This window comes from Stegodyphus dumicola, chromosome X2 (assembly GCF_044657685.1).
Source record: "Stegodyphus dumicola isolate Sdum_Otavi_A_Nest chromosome X2, ASM4465768v1".
NCBI classification, from domain to species: Eukaryota; Metazoa; Arthropoda; class Arachnida; order Araneae; family Eresidae; genus Stegodyphus; species Stegodyphus dumicola.
This window is the reverse complement of record NC_140781.1, coordinates 26348773-26367264: the sequence shown is the minus strand read 5'-3', so window position 1 is coordinate 26367264 and position 18492 is coordinate 26348773. Positions and strand designations below refer to the sequence as shown.

The 18492-nt window shown below is 30.7% G+C and overlaps 2 protein-coding genes across 4 annotated transcripts in view; one reads left to right on the top strand and one right to left on the bottom strand.

Annotated features, from left to right (window-relative positions):
* The window catches only part of jar (Myosin heavy chain 95F jaguar), a 111872-nt gene extending 101015 nt beyond the window's left edge, over positions 1-10857 (top strand). For both annotated transcript variants that reach the window (XM_085809416.1, XM_085809417.1), the window contains exon 27: positions 28-10857. In XM_085809416.1, coding sequence (XP_085665542.1) covers positions 28-164 — 137 coding nt within the window. In that variant the 3' untranslated portion in view covers positions 165-10857. The remainder of the gene's footprint in view (positions 1-27) is intronic.
* Positions 10858-11296: 439 nt separating this feature from the next.
* The window catches only part of LOC118199875 (glycosyltransferase 25 family member-like), a 92403-nt gene continuing 85207 nt past the window's right edge, over positions 11297-18492 (bottom strand). For both annotated transcript variants that reach the window (XM_085809419.1, XM_085809420.1), the window contains exons 11-12: positions 16997-17200; positions 11297-15801 (exon numbers count right to left, since the gene is read on the bottom strand). In XM_085809419.1, the coding sequence (XP_085665545.1) occupies positions 15645-15801; positions 16997-17200 (361 nt within the window). In that variant the 3' untranslated portion in view covers positions 11297-15644. The remainder of the gene's footprint in view (positions 15802-16996; positions 17201-18492) is intronic.

The window sequence follows — 18492 nt, the reverse complement described above, 5'->3', positions numbered from 1 at the left end:
TTTTCTGACTGCATTGTATGATTTCAGGTAAAGATGATATGCAGATGTGTGAGTTAAGTCTAGATGAAACAGGTCTTGCTCAGAAAAGAGGAGCTGAAATTCTTGAAGAAGAATTTAATACAGTTTGGCAGAAACATGGTGGTACTCCTTTTGTGCATAATTAGCATTTAAAGGAAAATGGTGTGCACAGAATAATAAAGTGTAATAGATTTAGATGGCATAAAAATTTTAAAACTCTTAAAATGCTGAAAATAGGCATTTCAAAATTTGGTGTTTTTTACTTCTTATTCAATAAATTAGGTACATTTATGTGAAAGCTGGTTTGACAAGTTTTTTTATCTTTATTGGTAATCATCAGAATACTAGTATAAATTAATTTACAATCTATAAAGATTAATTTTTAATTTTTATTAAGGTCTAGGCTTGCTTGTTTTAACAGATCTGAAGGTGGTGAAAACAACTGCAATTACAGACTTAACTGGAGTTTAAATAAAAATTTTGTCCTTTTAACATTAATTTTATTTATAAATCTGATTTTTGTTATTAGATATAACACTTATTTGAATATTAATGATTTATAAAAGATTAAAGTAAAAAAAAATGAATTTCAATGCATTTTAAGGCATCAGGTACCAGTTCTCATTCATCAGAAGTTATAAAATGAGCCTTTTTAATTGAAAAAAATTGCTGAATAAAAGCTGGACTATAATTTTAATAATGTTTGTTGTCTTGAAAATGTTGCATCTAGATGATATTGCCATACAGGAGTCTCCCTGAGATTAGTAAACCTGAATTAAAGTTTAGTGAGTTTCAGTGGTCCTTCTGTGTTCCTTTTAATCAAATGTTTAATTTATTTCTGTTACCTAATGCAGCTATTTCCCATTTTTTGATGGCATGGCTTTCAGCCCTTTTGAACATTGTCTGCAAACTTGTTATCTCATTCATCAAAATTCTGTGATATTATAAATTTAGCATTTTGCATACATTTGTGCCTTAAGAATCCATTTGGAGAAATACTGTAAGAAAATGAATAATCTATAGTATAGGCACATTTTTGTAAGGATGTATTGTTTTGAATACCAATTATTTTGTAGTTTTTGTTATTTTGCATGTTTTAATGTTTTTGTATGTATTCTGTATTTTGAATTTTAATAGAAAAATATATTTAATTCTTAGCTATTTAATATACAGTGATAATTTTAGCTAGTCTTCATTTATTCATACACTGTATACTGATTGGTTTCTGAAGATTTTCTTTAATTAATTTTGGTATGGGTAATAAATATATATGCATTAAGCAAAATAAATTTTTTCCAAAGCAATGCTTGCTTTTTATTTTTAAATGCATACAGTACACTCTAATACAACACCTTGCCCTGTGATAAACTTATTGTTTATATTGTATGGAATTGAAGATTAAAATATGTTTAAAATACTTGAATTTCATCTTAAAAGAATGTTACATAGATAACTGAAACAAATACTGGTCACTGTGCAAAGTCTTTTAGCTGCCTAAGCTTAAACAGATTGACTGATAGGAAAACAAATTTGAAAATTCCATTGATAGAAATCATTTATATTTATTACTAATACTTTGAAAACTGACAGTTTTTGTTTGTAAATATTGCAGACTTTGCAGTCATTGGTATTTTTATGAAAAAGTCTATATAATATCCTTTTAGTTTCAGCAAATATTCTCTAATATAGTTATGATCTGGATTAATGGAGGAATGTTTGCAATTATTCACCCTTTCCGGCACACTACCTTTTAAAGTTGGAGTTTTGATTAAAAAAAATAAAAAAAAAAGTAGGCAGTCTTTAGGCTTAGAGTACAGAAGTAAAATTTTGTGAAGATAGCACTTATCTTTTAATTCTGTATAGAATAGACCTTCAAAAAGAGTGCTGAAACATGCATCGTTGTCAATGAACTGACCGATGAGATGCGGAGAAACAAAGAATACAGACTCTCAGTTGTCCTAGGTTATTGGTGAGCCTGGTCTGGGCATACCTAGGGTTCACCATTTGATTTTAGGCAAGATTTTAAGGTAAAAATTTAAAACTAATATAGAATAAGGAGATTAGCTTACAGTAAAAAAAATAACAGAAATTTCTTTTCAAACAATTCCTTTTATACCCTAAAAAAATCTGGAGGATTTCTTTGAAAAATGAGGGTCTTAAAAAACTAAACATGGCTAAAATATATGGACTGGTTTGTGTTGAGCTGCCATCTACTATAAATAAAGAAGATTCAGAGTAACCTATAAATCCTTTTTCATTCAATTTTTCTGTGCATACAGAAGGAAATTTTTAGGTGTGTCCAAACCGGACACTTTGTGCCGGAAAGGGTTAATGTGCAGGGTTCACTCATTTCTGCATCTGAAAATTTGATTTTTGGTTTAAACCTAATCTAATATTTAACTTAATTGTAAAACAAATTCAAGAATAAAAACAACTTCATAATTTTTTTTGAAGTAATTGGAGTTAATTTATAAAATTTCATGAAACACTTATATTTTACCCTTATAACGGTCCACATATTATTTTAAAGAAAATTAGGGACATTTTATTACAATTTTAAATTTTACTAATGGTTAGCTTTATACTAATTCTTTCTTTTATGCCTCATTTTATCATATACTCGCTCAGTGCAAAGGTTTATGCAGATTTTATGTCTGGCGTAAGTTAAATTGAGAAGTAAAATAATAATCAGCATGATTCATAACAGAAGCTTGACCGTTACCTTCAGCTGCTTCCTTAGAGACAGAGAGCCACTGATCAGAACAGACATGAATAGCTGATGTTGGTACATATTGAAAATTAGCTGCACTTTGTCTGACCCAGTTAGTGTCACAGCTTGGTGTAGATTTGCTGGAGTTGTAACCCGGATAATACACAGTATTTAATATAAAGTTGCAATAAGCTGCTGAAGCACCAGAGGTTGATAAGTTGTTTTATGTTATTTTAAGTCTCATTAGTTCTAAGGATTAAAGTTTTATGTTAATTTAACATTGTGTTTTACGAGGCGTATTCGGAAACTAAGTACCGTTTTGGGGAAAAAAAAAAAAATAGTAAAACAATTTTTTCGAATCCAATTTTATTTTTACATGAAAATACATGTCTTAAAGCATTTTTAAACATAGTTTCTGCCAATGATCAAACACTTGTCATAGCGGGTGACCAGTTTTTGTATACCATCGTCAAAGAAACTTCCTGCCAGTTTCGATAACCACAACTCCACAGCATTTTTCGTGTCATCATCAGATCCAAAGCGCTTGCCACCAAGCTCGCGCTTCATGTGCAGGAACAAGTGATAGTCGGACGGCGTCAAGTTAGGCTGTACGGCGGGTCCTCTTCGTTTGTTTTGAATGGCACGCCTTAGTTTTGTTAAAGTCTCACAATATCGTGCCGCATTAATGGTTTCACCTCTGGGAAGAAATTCAGTAAGCAAAATGCCTTTCCTATCCCAGAAGAGAGTGCACATGATTTTTTGTGATGACATTGTCACTTTGAACTTTTATTTTTTCGGAGAATGAGTGTGTCTCCACTCCATCGATTGTTGTTTCGATTCTTGTGTGAAATGACACACCCAAGTTTCATCACCTGTCACAGTTTGGTTTAAAATGTTTTCTCCCTCATCACTGTACCGCGTGAGAAATGTCAGGGCACTACCAAGTCGCTTCGTTTTGTGAAAATCAGTGAGCATTTTTGGAACCCATCGGGAACACAGTTTGCGATAATTCAAGCGGTTAGACACAATTTCGAACAAACCAGTACGTGAAATTTGTGGAAATGCCTCTGAAAGAGTTGTCATTGTGAAGTGTCTGTTCTCATGAATTACTTCATCAACTTTCCTTACCAAATCATCGGTGACAACAGAAGGCTGACCTCTCCGAGCCTCGGCATGGATATTTGTTCAACCTGCATTAAACATTCTTACCCACTTTCTCACCATTCCATCGTTTATCGCGTATTCACCGTAATCTTCTGTCACTTGACGATAAATTTCGGCCAGTTTAACATTCCTCGTGTTCAAAAATTTAATTACGGCACGAATCTCACAGTCAGCGGGAGAACTAATTGTCTTAAACATTTTGAATGTGCACAGCAAACTGAAAACACAACATAGAGCAACCAAAATGGCGACAATTGAAAGTCAATGAACAAGAAAGACTAGTGCACATGTGCGGGACGCCTACCACAGCACTCGCTAGAATGAAACGGTACTTAATTTCCGAATACGCTACGTATCTTACATCCACAATAAGGATTATTTAAAGCCGATAATGTATAGAGATAGCTTTTAAGGGTATGCAATTAGTTACAAATAATTAAATTGTTTATTTAGATATTCATAATACAGCATAAAGTCCAAAATCTGGATGTCCATTATCCAGAATGATCTAAAATCTAGACCTCAAAGCCACTTTTTTTTTTAGTGTGCTTTACGCATGCGCATTTGATGTTTCCTTCCATAATAAAACAAGTGCAGATTTTCACTTAAAAATTCTGATTCTTAATTTCACTTAGGCACTAAATAAAATACCTCGTTATGGAAAAACAATCATGTAAGCATAAATTTGTGAGATTAATAATTTGGCTCCATAGCTCAGTATCTGCTTAGCATACATCTCAAACCGAAGCATTCGCCTATTTTACATCTCTGGTGAGTCATTATTTATTATATTTTGCTTTCATCACCGCATGTTTATCAATACATGACAGCTTCAATAATAACTCATGCAGTGATGTCTAAACTTTTTTTTTTTATATTAGTAATTGAATAACGATTATGACAACCTTTTATGCTAACATTACGCTTGGTGATCATTATAGATTTTTAAATGCTTTAAGAAATGTTGATGAGGAAAAATACAACAAAAATTTCTTCTCATGTGATAAAAATAAATTTTGTTAATGAAACTCATAGGCCAAAAGATTACATTTAGTGCTATTTTAATTAAGAATAACTGATATGTTATTCACCATAAACCCAGAAGCGGTGGCAGAATTTGTCGGCACAAGATGGCAGAATTTAGGGAAGACGAAATTTTTGGAATTTGGGGAAGCACCGAGCAGCAAATTAAAGGATGAGAAGTTTTTTATGATTTAGGGAAATCACTGGGATGCAAAGTTTAGGTGCGGTGTAAATTTATAACTTAGGAAGGCACTTTGTAGCAGAATTAAGGAACCTTAGAGGCTGCACCAGGCAGTATTTAGCATCGGCCCTAGATAAAGCGTTAAGTGTATGTGGGAGTTTATTTATTCAGAACTCAGATTAGTTTTAAGCATGTGCAAGAAATAAAGTATAGTAAATAACTAAACTAATACAATTCAGTATATAAAGGTATAGTAAATAATAACTAAACTAATACAGTTCACAATAGGAACACGACAAAATTTAGCGAAACAACTTTGCTTTTGTCGTCAACCTAGTGATACATAGCCAGTTATGCATAATGGATGCTATTAAGATAGGTTAAAATTATCTTTACTGATTCTAGGGCATTTCAGTTAATGTAGCGGACTGTGCTGCTCTTTAATCTTCTAGTTTGATCCACCTTATTATTTTTGCAGACTGTTATTATTACGGCAATTTTATAAAAACTAAGCTTGAACTTTTGATTATGTCGAAAAGAGTTTCCAATTCTGGAGCTGCCAAAGGATCTATAAAGCGAAACCATGTTTCGATGTCCATTAAACAAAAAGTGGAATTGCTGCAAAAAATGGATAAAGGCATATCCGTCTCAAAATTATGCGAGGAGTATGGCATTGTAAAGTGAACCGTATATGACATAAGAAAAAGGAAAGTTTAAATTTTTTGTGGAAACAACTTACATTGAAAGAAATGTTTAATGAAATGTTTAATAAAGTAAACAAAAAAAATTAAGCTTTTTTTTTTTTTTTTTTTTTTTGGTAAATTTTGATACCCTTTAGATTATAATTATTCCTTATTTCATAAATTACAATTTCATATTTTTAATTGTATAATTTCTGCATGCCATCTTACCAGAATAAATTGATGATTTCGGACTCTGTACTGTAGCTATATATTATTACAAGTCTTTTAAAAAAATTTCTAAAAAATATTCACTAAAAAAGCACTATCGGACTCTGTACTATAGCTATATATTGTGACAAGTCTTTTAAAAAAAATTCTAAAAAATATTCACTAAAAAAACACTATCGGACTCTGTACTATAGCTATATATTGTGACAAGTCTTTTGAAAAAAATTATAAAAAATATTCACTAAAAAAGCACACATTTTACAGCAGTTATAATTAATGATATTGATTCTAAAATGACATGAGTATAAATTACACTTTAAATCCTGCAAAACATTTATATTTTGTAGCAACAACAACAAAAATATTTATGCATCTTTTTAATTTGAAAAAATTTCAGATATTTTAGCTAATGTACATCAGTTTCTTTCTCTTTAGCATCTTTTTTAAGTTTATTTATTTTAATAAATAAATAAATGTTCCCACTAGTCTCTGCTTTAATTTTGTTAATATTTCAACTATGTACCTCTGAAGCATAATTTTCTCTTTTCATAAAATCAATTTCTTCAAGGAGTTACCTCCTCTTTTTAAAATTTTCATATTTAATTAAAGATTTATGTTATTCCAATGAACTGCTTGCACTTAGAATGTTTAGAAAAACTTTTATTTCTTTAATAATATGAGTATTGAGAATAAATATGAAATGATATAATGTCAAGGCCAATGCCAGAACCAGGGTAACAGACATTTTAGAATTTATTGTTACACCAAGCAACAAAATCTAGGGATGAAAAATTTTTAGAATTTAGGACTTGTACTGAGGTATGTCTGGTGCACTGAGACATACAAGATAAATATTTGAATAAACTCTTGGTTTAATTTCTTTGCTTCCTTTTCTAGCTTCACTGCTTGATCCGTCCTTGTCAAAAAAGTCACAAAAATGGAAAGTTATGTCACTTTAAAATAGGGTAGAAGAAATTAAAAATGTTTTATTTTAACATTATGTCTTGAATATAATTAAAGTAAGTGTATTATCATTTTTTTTATGAAATTTAGCAATGTTAAAAAATTTTATATAGAAATTTATCTTGAAATCGTCAAATTTAGCGCCATATGATAAAAGAACTCTTATTTCAAAACGGGAACAGTTTCTTTTCATGTAATATGTTATGAAATCTTCATTCGCTAAAAAGAAACAATTTCAAACTGTTTTTTTTTTTTTTTTTAATCGAGGCAGCACTCCATACCTAAATCTCAAGAATCCACCGTTTATATTTAGTAGTAAAGAATTCAAACGTTAACCCATCAAATACATATTTGTCAATGCATTGCCCAAAAATATTACTCTGAAATATTAATTCACACTCAAAATGGCAGTTGGAAATGTCAGATGAGTAAAATTAATGTCCTTTTTCTGATTGTTGCCGAAATTGAGGAATTATAAGGACCAAAAGTTGTTTCCAAGAAACTAAGGGCCGTACAAACCCTGAAATGTAGTCCATTGGTGAAAAATATGATAAGGACTGGTTTAATGATGTATTAAATGGCATCAAAGAACTTGTATGTTATCAATTGATTTCACTGTTAGTGTCGCAGTTAAAAGCTGAATTTTTGTCTGATTATAATGAATTAAATGACTAGCTAACTGGATTTTTATTAGGTGACCAGAACTGCTGCTGCCCCATTTTTGTAGTGTATCCTGCTACATCGTAAACAATACTCGTGACTGCCCCATCAATCATTATAGGACTCTTGGATGTTATGAACATCTAACGAGACTGCAGGTTCTCTCATGAGTTGCTCCAAATGCAAAAATCACCAAACTATACTTTCCATAGGTTCACCAGCAGTAGCCTGTATTGTTTCATTTTGCATCATATCTGCTTCTTCTAAGGTACCTCTATCATTGTTTGTGTGGTATTTCTGCAGTTGCAGCTCATGCTTCTAGAACAGGCATTTCCTGTACATTGTAGAATAGGAAATGTCCAGCTTTCACCTGTGCTTGGCATCCACCTTATGTACCGTTCCTGCAGACAGGTTTGTCCTTTTTGCAAGAATACTTCTGTGGACAGTTTGATCATAGTTGCTTCAACTGTACACAACTGTTCTGAGTATGCTCAAATCAGTAGCATATGCAGCACCTGATAGGACTCAAAGTATTCCTTGAATTGGTGCCAGTGCCAATCGAGAGTCGGTCCTATTTTGTCAGATCCTTGTAGAGCTCAATTGTAGACTTCTCAATTGCCTTTTTGAGGATTCTCATATCTTCATTTATTCTTTACGTGCCATTCAGTCTATGTCACTTTTACTTTCAGTTCCACTGATTTGATGTTTTCCTCAGGATCACTTTCAGTTCCTCTGCCATTTTAGGCTTGGACTCCTCAAGACATAACAGCAGTGCTGGTTCGGATTTTTGAATGGTAGGATCTTCACCTTTTTTGGGTCTTGGCTTGTTCTTTTTTATAGGCTCTTACTGAGCCTTGTCTTTGCCTTTTTTGGCTGCCATGGCATATGTCATACACGCCAGTGTTAGTGGGCCTTATCACTCCACTAGGTCTGACTACTGGTGACATGCACTATTGGAAGTTCCCTATGTGATCCTTGTTATAACTGCCTTTTTGGCTTGGACTCTTGAGTGGCAGAGGATGAGCTGTAGTCAGATCGCAAGTATTTTGTCCCTGTCAGTTGATCACTTTATGGGCGGAATTCTGCCAAGCCTGGTATAGACTGGTACAACACGTAGAAGTCCAGGACTGTGTCCTGTGAGCGACTTCTTATTTCGTAAGTCGAGACCTTGTTGAGTCAAATTTAGGTCTGATGTTAAGAGCTCAAATGCTAGGTCAGTGTCTAGTGAAAGAGTTAGTATGACTACATGATCCAAAGATCTAGACTCAGAAAATCAGATACTGCTGACCTTGGTATTCTAGATCCAAGTTACTTTGGACTGTTCAAAAGACTGCTTTTGTCTGAGCTTGTCAGGGTCATTTCAGACATGAACCTGCCATGACATAAAATGTATATTAAAAAAAATTAAGATTCCAAGTCCACAATCCAGAAATCTGTTTCCTTATCTACGAATCACAGGACTTGGGGAAAATAACATAACTACAGTAAATATACAAAAATACAGCTAATAATAATTGTAGCTTTTGATGTGAAATGCTTTCACAATTTGGTATACTTTACGGTCATTTCTAATCCTTAAAACAGAAAAAGGTGTTTAAATTCATGAAGTTGCATAAATATTTTCAGCTATTAATCATGTACAGATGTATTAGTACTTGTTTTTATATTTAACTGTAAAAAAGCGAATTATTTAGGTCATACTCGTTACAGAACATATATTATTGGTATCAATTAAAACTGCAAAATGTGTTACTCTCTTCTAAATGTTAAAATACTATGTACTGCATCAGCAAAATTCATTACCTGGTCTTTATTTTTGCAGTCCTTTTTGCAGATATATAGTTCCAGCTGCAAAAGTATTTTAAATGATCAAAGGTGCAATTTCAATTTTTTAAAAAAATATCAATTTAGAACGAATTAGAAAATCCTTTTTCCCAGTCACCACACTTATATTTAGGAAAACAAACAAACAAAACAAAACAAAAAAACAAAAAAAAAAAAAAACCTCACATATGATAAAAACTAAGATACTTAATTTCCAAATCTTTGGATGAAGTTTTTGACATCATTTTCAACCTACGCTGAAGGGTCAAGTAAAAAAAAATTAGAATTTTAGGGTTTTTTTTTTTTTTTTTCTTTACGTGCCATTCAGTGTTACTCTTTTGTGATTTACTAACATTCTTTAATTTATAATTTTATATAACTGTTATGCTGAAAGAATTTTCGCCAACATAATTTATATGTTTTTAAATACTGAAAGCACATTACTGTTCTTATGCAGTTTTGTTACTTTAGAATCATACAGAAATATTTTTAATATATACAATTAATGTTATGAGTAGTCTATGCGCTAATACCGAAGCCTGCCTGTATTTTCTAGAACATAAATTTAACACGATTCTGTTGTTTTTACAGATTTGTTGTCCATTATAGATTCTGCTGCTCTTTACAGACCTTTTTTTAAAAACATTATACTAATCACAACTTTTCACCATAACTTCCATAGAAATGCTCTTTGCTTAATCTATAACATCAGAAACCATTCAGTAAACTGATATTTTATTTTATGTGAAAATGCAAAAATTTTTTTCTATTTTATTTCTTATAATGAGTATAGTATTTTCCTAAATAGATAAATATAGGGATGGGAGAACGTATAAAAATTAAATTTTGTAACTTTTTAAAAACTGACTTTTTATTTTTAAAAATCCTACAACATAAGTACTTGCATCATTTAAAACATTTTTGTAACGTGAAGTTCATGACCAACAGTTGTGAAAATTAAAAAAATTACATTTTGTAACTTTTTTAAAAACTGACATTTTGTTTTTAAAAATCCTACATAAGTACTTGCATCATTTAAAACATTTTTGTAACGTGAAGTCCATGACCAACAGTTGTGAAAATAAAGGCCAGGTAAGGACTTTTGTGGTTTCAATGTATGTACGTTCAAGAATGAAAATGAAGTAAATGATGAAAAACAAGAATGTTGAATAAACATATTTAGGATTTGCTTTCTTTATTGCCTTATACAAATATAAAACACTTAAAATACAAAAATGATATAGTCTTTATAAAAAAAAGGCACAACAACAAAACAAAAATATAAGTATACATTAAATAGCAGTGTACACATAGTTAACAGTATCATTAAAAAAAAAAAAATACTTTTAAGGATAAACTTCATATCATGACTTTTTGAAATGCAACAAATTCTACAACTAAAATTTTTTTATCTAAATATTTTAAATATAAAAACATAATAAGCACTTTTCTCAGATTGCTATCAATAACTTCTAACTAATGGAGTATTTATATTCTGTAAAATGATATACCATGAATGTTAATATGGCAACCCATTTATAAATGGAATACATAAATATGGGAACCTCTTTACAATAACACTTCCCAAGTCAGAATGGCACATAAATCACTACACATTCATTAAAAATTCTATTTTGAATATATATTCTCTTTTTTAGGTTTGGCAATAAGCAAACGTTGAAAAGTAATTACTCTGACAGTGCAGTCTTACTGGCACTCAGCAAAGACACTCGGATATTGCACATAAGCAATAGGAGGACACACAGGATGTTATTTTCACAGCTTTTGCAAAGTTTTGCAAGTCATCTTTTAGTCCAATACTCTGACCATATCCTAGCTGACTTTTCTAAGGTACTTAAAAAAATAAAAATATATCAAAGTTTTACACATATTCACTCTATTTTGTAAATTAATAGATCTAATTTTTAGCTGTCTTAATGTTAAATGACATGCTGGAATGGGTGTCAAATATTTTATCTTGTTTTTAATCTTTAACTGCTGTGAGCAGTCTGCAAAACTGCTGAGGATATTCTAACCATCGTTTCCACCCCTAAAAACAGAAAATGGTCCCTGTCCTTTTTTCTACCTTCCCAAACCCGTCTCATAAGGTCACATATCCAGTTTCACACTTCTAGCTTTATTATGGTTTCAGTTATCACTTTTTAAGGTGTCTGGGAGACCGCTCACAGCAGATGCATACCAGTTTTAGTGACGATAAACGTTATATTTTTTGTAAAAAAGACAAATATGGCTTCAAATTTTACAAGAAAACATCCCGTATATCTCACTCAAAAAGAAATTGAATATCTTATCAATATTTTTGATGTAGAATACTCTGATCCTGAAGAATCATGTAGTATTATTCACAGCAAAAGCAAAAGTTTCTATAGATGAATATCATAATTTTTCTAATGACTGTGAACAAAATGATAATTTTTATGGAAAAAAGCACTTCAAATGGAGCAAAAAATAACCAAGTCAGGTGATATGAACACCAAATCATAATGTAATAAATAGTTCATCTCCCTGGTCTGAAACATCGTGCAAAAATAGGCTCTAGAGCAGAGCCCAAACATACTTGGAATTTATGTTCATACATATTGTTCCAGTCATATCCTGACGCTACAGAACTGAAAAGAAAAATTTGTATCCTTTTATTAGCTAATCAATTTATTAAACTGCATCTGAAAGTTGGGATAACTTCCGCTTTTTTGCCAAGGAAACTGAAGATAACAATTACAAGAATCCTTGGACAGAAGGAAAATAAGAGAATGGATTTATCAAATCAAGAAGAAAACTTAGGAGAAAGAAAAACATGTACTCTGTGCCCACCTTGTAAGGAGAGAAAAACAGCATATAAATGCTTGGAATGCAAGGAACCAGTGTGTCTTCCATGCTCTCAAATAATGTATTTTGACAGTATATCATCTTAGAATTCATCAGTGAAAACAAAGATATACTTATCTATTATTTATTAATAATTAAATTCACTATTGTAGAATTATGGTTTAATTGACAGTAATACTTAATAAAGTGACATTGTATTTTCATGTATGTTTAATAAACTCTTTGTTCTTTAAAAACTTTGTTCCTTAAAATGAAGAAAATAGTCCTATTTTTATATGAATTTAACTGCGTAAAATCAAATGATTTATGTTTAAAATATATTGATTTAAATGAATTAGAATTATATAAATATGTATAAAGTATCTATATCATTCTTTAAAAAGGCATAAAAGTACGTATTTTAATGCGGTCTGTGAGACCGCTCACAGTAATTATGCCGAAAAAATTCTCACAGCAGTTAAAGGTTAACTTCATTTGGATCACATGTGCAAATAAATTCTTTCAACATACATAACTTTTGTATTATCACTATGAAAATCAATGAACTGTGGTAGGTCTTCTGAACATACATACAATATACTAGACTAAGCTACAAATTTTTGCAGTGGGCTAGTTTATTAAACTGTAACTCTATTAAAAGTCGAAGAGCATATGTAATACTTTTAAATTATAAAAGAAGTGTACATATGTATGAGCATTTTATATCAAAATATTTATAATCAAGAAATATGAATGGAACTTAATGCAATTAAAACACAAGAATTTTCACTTCAGCAACACTGAATCTGTCATACTAGAAATGCAATATCATATTAAATCACAAACGAACTTTACCTGAAAGTGGCAAATAAAATGTCTAAGATAACTCACTGCAATAGAAATACATTGTAAGGTCACTGATTTGTTCAATCTCAGTAAAAGTTATTAAATATGTAAAAACTGTTCCAACTAAAAATAATGAAAATATCTAGTCAACTAAAAAAATATGATATGCATTCCTGAATTTCTCATATGAACAATTTATAAATTAAAAGACATTGGAAGATCTAATATGCCAGAAAGTACAATGACATAATTTAGCCAAAAAAAAAAAAAAAAAAAAAAAAAAAAAACTGAAAATCTGATTCAAATCAAAAACGTCTAGAAAAAAATTACAAAATGAATAGATAAAGTTACTGAAACTACCACTAATCCCCCCAGTATTTTTTGAAAATAAACTCCATACAGCAAAAGCAGTTTATTTTGCAGAAAAAAATTCCAAATCACACAGCATGACAACACTTTCTGTGGAGTTTTATAATTACTGCGAATCTGTGAGAGTGAACTTGCTGATCTTCATATGTGAATACATCAATAAATCCTTGATTTACTAACTGAAAATATCTAATCATTAAATCAAAGAAATCATGATAAAAATGCATCGATTTAGCTACTGATTTACAACTATGAAAAGAAAATGAGATAATAAATATTTCCTGTTTTCTCTGGCAGCAAATGTATTATCAAACTTAACTTTTTTTTTTTTTAAACTGCATTCTTAGACATATTAATTAAGAATGATAGCATGTTTCTTACAATAAATCTGCAATAATCTTCGAAAACAGGTGCTTCTGTCTCACTGTAAATGTAATTGAACATGAATATAGAACGAGCCTATTCCTTTTTTGGCAATGTGCATCCTATCTCTCTGGATGTAATTAGCAAATTTCTTATTTTTAATTCATCTTTAAATACTAAATTCTACTTAGTTTCCATGGTTAAAAAAAAATAACAATATTTCACTGAATGCGAGACCAAACTGAGTTAGTCAGTGTCTTGGCTAAATAATGATCAGCAATATGCTTGTACACAAATTTGTAATAAAAAGTACATTTTCCAAGATAACCTTTTGGCATGAAAACAGTTAAGCTTGTGTTATAAAGTATTCTACCATATCATTCCATAAATTTATGCAAATGTTGCAGGATTACAATCTTCCAGTTAGCTTTGAAGAATTCATCTAAAAAAATATAAAATAGAAAGTCTTGTATTTTTTTTTTTTTTTAAGGAAACTCTGTATAGTGTACAATGCACGCTTTTAATTAGCATTTATTATTCTTTTTCAAAGTGCTAACTGTGAAATATAAGGCATGTAATACAGCATCCTAATGAAATCCTGAGTAATTCTTTGAAACGTGTATAACAGCATTAAACTGCCATTACTGAACCAATAATTTTCAGAAAGATTTCTGATACTCATAGCATGTAGGATAAACCAGCAAGTATTAGTAAAGAAGAGGATGGTAAATAAGCATGGGAAGTTTCATTGCTATTTTCTATATGGATCTGTAATAGCCACACAATCAAATATCCAGTTGCCTCAAAATATACCATAACTGCTCCTGCTATCAATTTGTTACATAAGCCCGGTACAAGACTAAGTATATGATAGAAATAAAAGGTGTCACACTAAATAATGGAAAAAAAGATATCAAGAGAAAATTTCTGGCACATTAAAACTTTATATTGGTGGAAAGTTAAATTTGAAATAATGTTCCTAAACAGAAAAATTCTGGACTGACATGAATATTCTGCATCACATTTGTCAGTCATATAAATATACGAGGTTTTTTATATCTTTGTATAACCCTCTAAGTGGCATGAGTTTTTGAATCTGCTCATGAAGACCTATACTGAAACTACATTTAATAGCTAAATTTGTAAAATTACTTATTTTAGTCTCTGTTTTCATAAAACTTCCATTCATCAAAGACATTTACATCATTAAAGAAAGTAAGAAGGGAAAATATTTTATAAACTAATATATATATCAAGACAGAAAAAATCTCATGACTGGATACAGGCAGTCATGCCACTTGGGGTTAAAATATAATGCACATAATTCATACAGTAAAACAAATAAATGACTATTAAAGGCACTCCAGTCTTAAAAGACAAATTTATGACAAGATAATGTTTGGCACAAATAAATATACAAAGTTTAAACAATAAAAGTCAGTTTTGAGCATATATTTCCCCAAGTTTCTATTAGTAAAAAGTAAATATTCCTTTGACTAAATGCCCTCAATAAAAAGGCAAAAAATTCTTCTAAAAAGAATATCTATTTAAACATTATTTCTACACTTTTGACGGTAAAAATAGAATCCATTGTATAAAAAAGATTCAATAAAATATAAAACATCAACATATTAAACAAACATGTAAAGCAACGAAAGCAAAATCTTTATCAGCATATATCTCTGACTAGAAAACAACACAATTTTTTTTTCTAAAGCTGCAGCAATTTAAAGCACCATACAAAAATATAAATAGAGATTAAAGTTTGTTTTACTAAACTTCGTTCCTAAAGCTCATCTTTAATAACTGACAATGCAATATCTGAATCTTCTGTATCACTTATGTAGTTTTCTTCTCCTGTGTAATGAGTTGGATACACCAACAATGGATGAGCTGAATAAGCACGCAGATTTCGTTTTGGGAAATAGCCTTTCCACACCTCCCTGTATATATATATAAAAAAAATTAAATGTAAGTATTTCTGAAAACTACAATATTAAAGGAAACTTAATATTCACAGTAAGTTTTGATATTTTGTTTTTATCAAGTACCTGTGTTCAGTAATATGCTTCTATATTAAATTTTTTTTAAAAAAAGTGTCAGAAAGTAATAAATACAAAATAGAATTCTTAGAAAATGAATTTAAACTACACAGGAACCCATTGCTATGGCTACATAATCTCAGTTATTGAAAAGAGCAAAGCCACTAACTCTAATACAGAAAACCAACAGTTCTTTACATTTACTTGCTGCATACTTTTCTAATATTGTTACACGACTCTTATTAAAAAAAAAGTATGTTGCATTCTTATTGTATCGGAGAGTGAATAATGGCAATAAAGCTATCGATTACTAACACTGCTTCAGTCAAATATGGTGGAGCATACTGATAAATATATGCCCAAGTTCCATACAAAATATCTATCATTTCACCCTGGTGGAAGGAGCACTCGTGTAATAAACAGTATATCCTTAAAACTTGTAAATCTGCTGCATAACTGATGGCAACAGTATAATTTTCCTTTTTTTTTCTTCCCCCTTATTTGTGTGCATTAAAAAAGCAATGGAATAGATATAGCTATGAAACTAAAAACAATTTTTCAATTTTCTTTGTCCAGCAATAGTTCACTTAATAATTCACTATTTTGTACTCTTTGGAAAAACTTTTAAGAATATAAAATCTGTAGTCAAATGTAAGATAAAAATGCAGTTAAGACTGTACAACACTGAATGTGAAAGGTAATAAAATGCAAAATTGGTCCACAGTTAATTTTAGTGGATTGAAGAATAGGTATACAGAAAAACTAGGCTTATCAGACATGATTAGACATTATTTCTAGGGATTACAAAGATGAGAATCTACACGGAAAAAATAAAAAATGAATGGAAAATATTTACAACTTTAAATATATGCAAAACTTTCTCCACACACCAAAATCACTAAAAATCGAAAAGGCTTGGAAAAATTTTTAAAACTTATATTTTTTTGAATTTGCACTGAATGGCACACTGTAAAATATACACCAATGAAAACATGTACTACACAAAGTAAAGTTCAAAATAAAATTAGCAGTACTTATAATTACCAATAAGGTAAATGAAGTTTTACACATAGAATGAACTTGAAGACAAACTTACTCAGGATGTCGATCAAACATAATTGGTAAAAACTCGTCCACAGGAATTAGCTTCGAAAGAGGATTAGCTGCAACAAGTTTTTTCGCACCTTCAAGAGTAATTAAGTAGCTTAAAGTCCAGTACGAGTAGTTAACGTGTACTAAATTTGATGTACCTTGCACATATGGCTCACCGTCATCAGATAAACGTTTTCGTCCCAAATAGCTAAAAAAAAATTACTCACCATAAATCTCAAAAGAATTATTATTATTATTTTGGCACTCAGAGGAAGAGCCATAACATTATTTTCAAATATTTTAGTCTTATTTCTATATTTTATATATAACATTCATTTGAAATTAAAAATAATATTTAAAAAACATGTTTATAATATTCTGTGCAATTTAATTAATTTTTTCCACAGTTTCACTTTCTTGTGATCTCCTTTAATTAAATAATTTGTTTTGTAAAAATTACAGAAATGCACAAATTTGGTCAACACAGATATTATCAAAGTTGATGATAGAAACAATGCAAAAGTGAGTGATGTCATATAGTGCTGTCAGCTCGGACTGATCGCCACATTTTATCGACTCGCAAGGTATCCTCATCATATGTAGCTTTTCTAATCCGTATGGAGTTCCCTTACATCCATTTATCCCACTGCTTTCGATGTGATGTTTGAAAGTTTTACTGATGTTGAAATTCAGAGGCTGTAAAAGTTTTGCAAGCACCCAAGGTATCACTGAGATATTGATGTTAAATTTCTGTTTCGGATTTTACCATATTCATTAAATAGGATCTCAATGCATCCAGAACGATGAGTCTCTGAGGCTGGAAAAAAGCACATTTCTTTTTCCAATAAACTTATCTCAACCAAAACAAAATAACTTCTTTGTACCTCCATCCTTTATTTTGTTGTCACAAATAATAACACCTTTAGGGAAGTTACCTTCAGAATTGCTTTTCTTTCGAAAATAATAAAAAAAGTTAATGTCTCTCCACTAGCAGCATAACCCAAAAACGCATGTAAAAGAAGTCTTAATTCCTCATTTAATAACACAGAAAAGTGGTTTTTCTATTATTTTCTGTAAGAAAGAAATAGGTTTTTCACCTGTTGAATGAACAGTTCTCCTTGAAGGACAATCAAAAGTAATGTGCACTTAATCCATATTAATATATTTGCCCTCCACTGAAATTTTGTTCTTTAATTTTCTTATAAATTTCTTAAATGTGTACTAAAAAAAAAAAAAAAAACTATCTTTTTCTTAATCCAGTTCATGGGAAGCTTCGGTCAATCATTCTTTTGATCCTGATGGATAAGTTCTTTCGTTTCATGAACCTGAAATGCCAATTGGGTCCTCCAACAAAGACTTTTAATATCCATTTTTATGAGCAATTACTTTTGCCTAACAGTAAATTCTAACTGTTAACCCCTTCGCGGCGGGTAGCGCAAACGCGCGCTTATCGCGGAGGCCGGCAGTGTCTTACATGAGCGTCTGTCCAGGGCCGGGGGC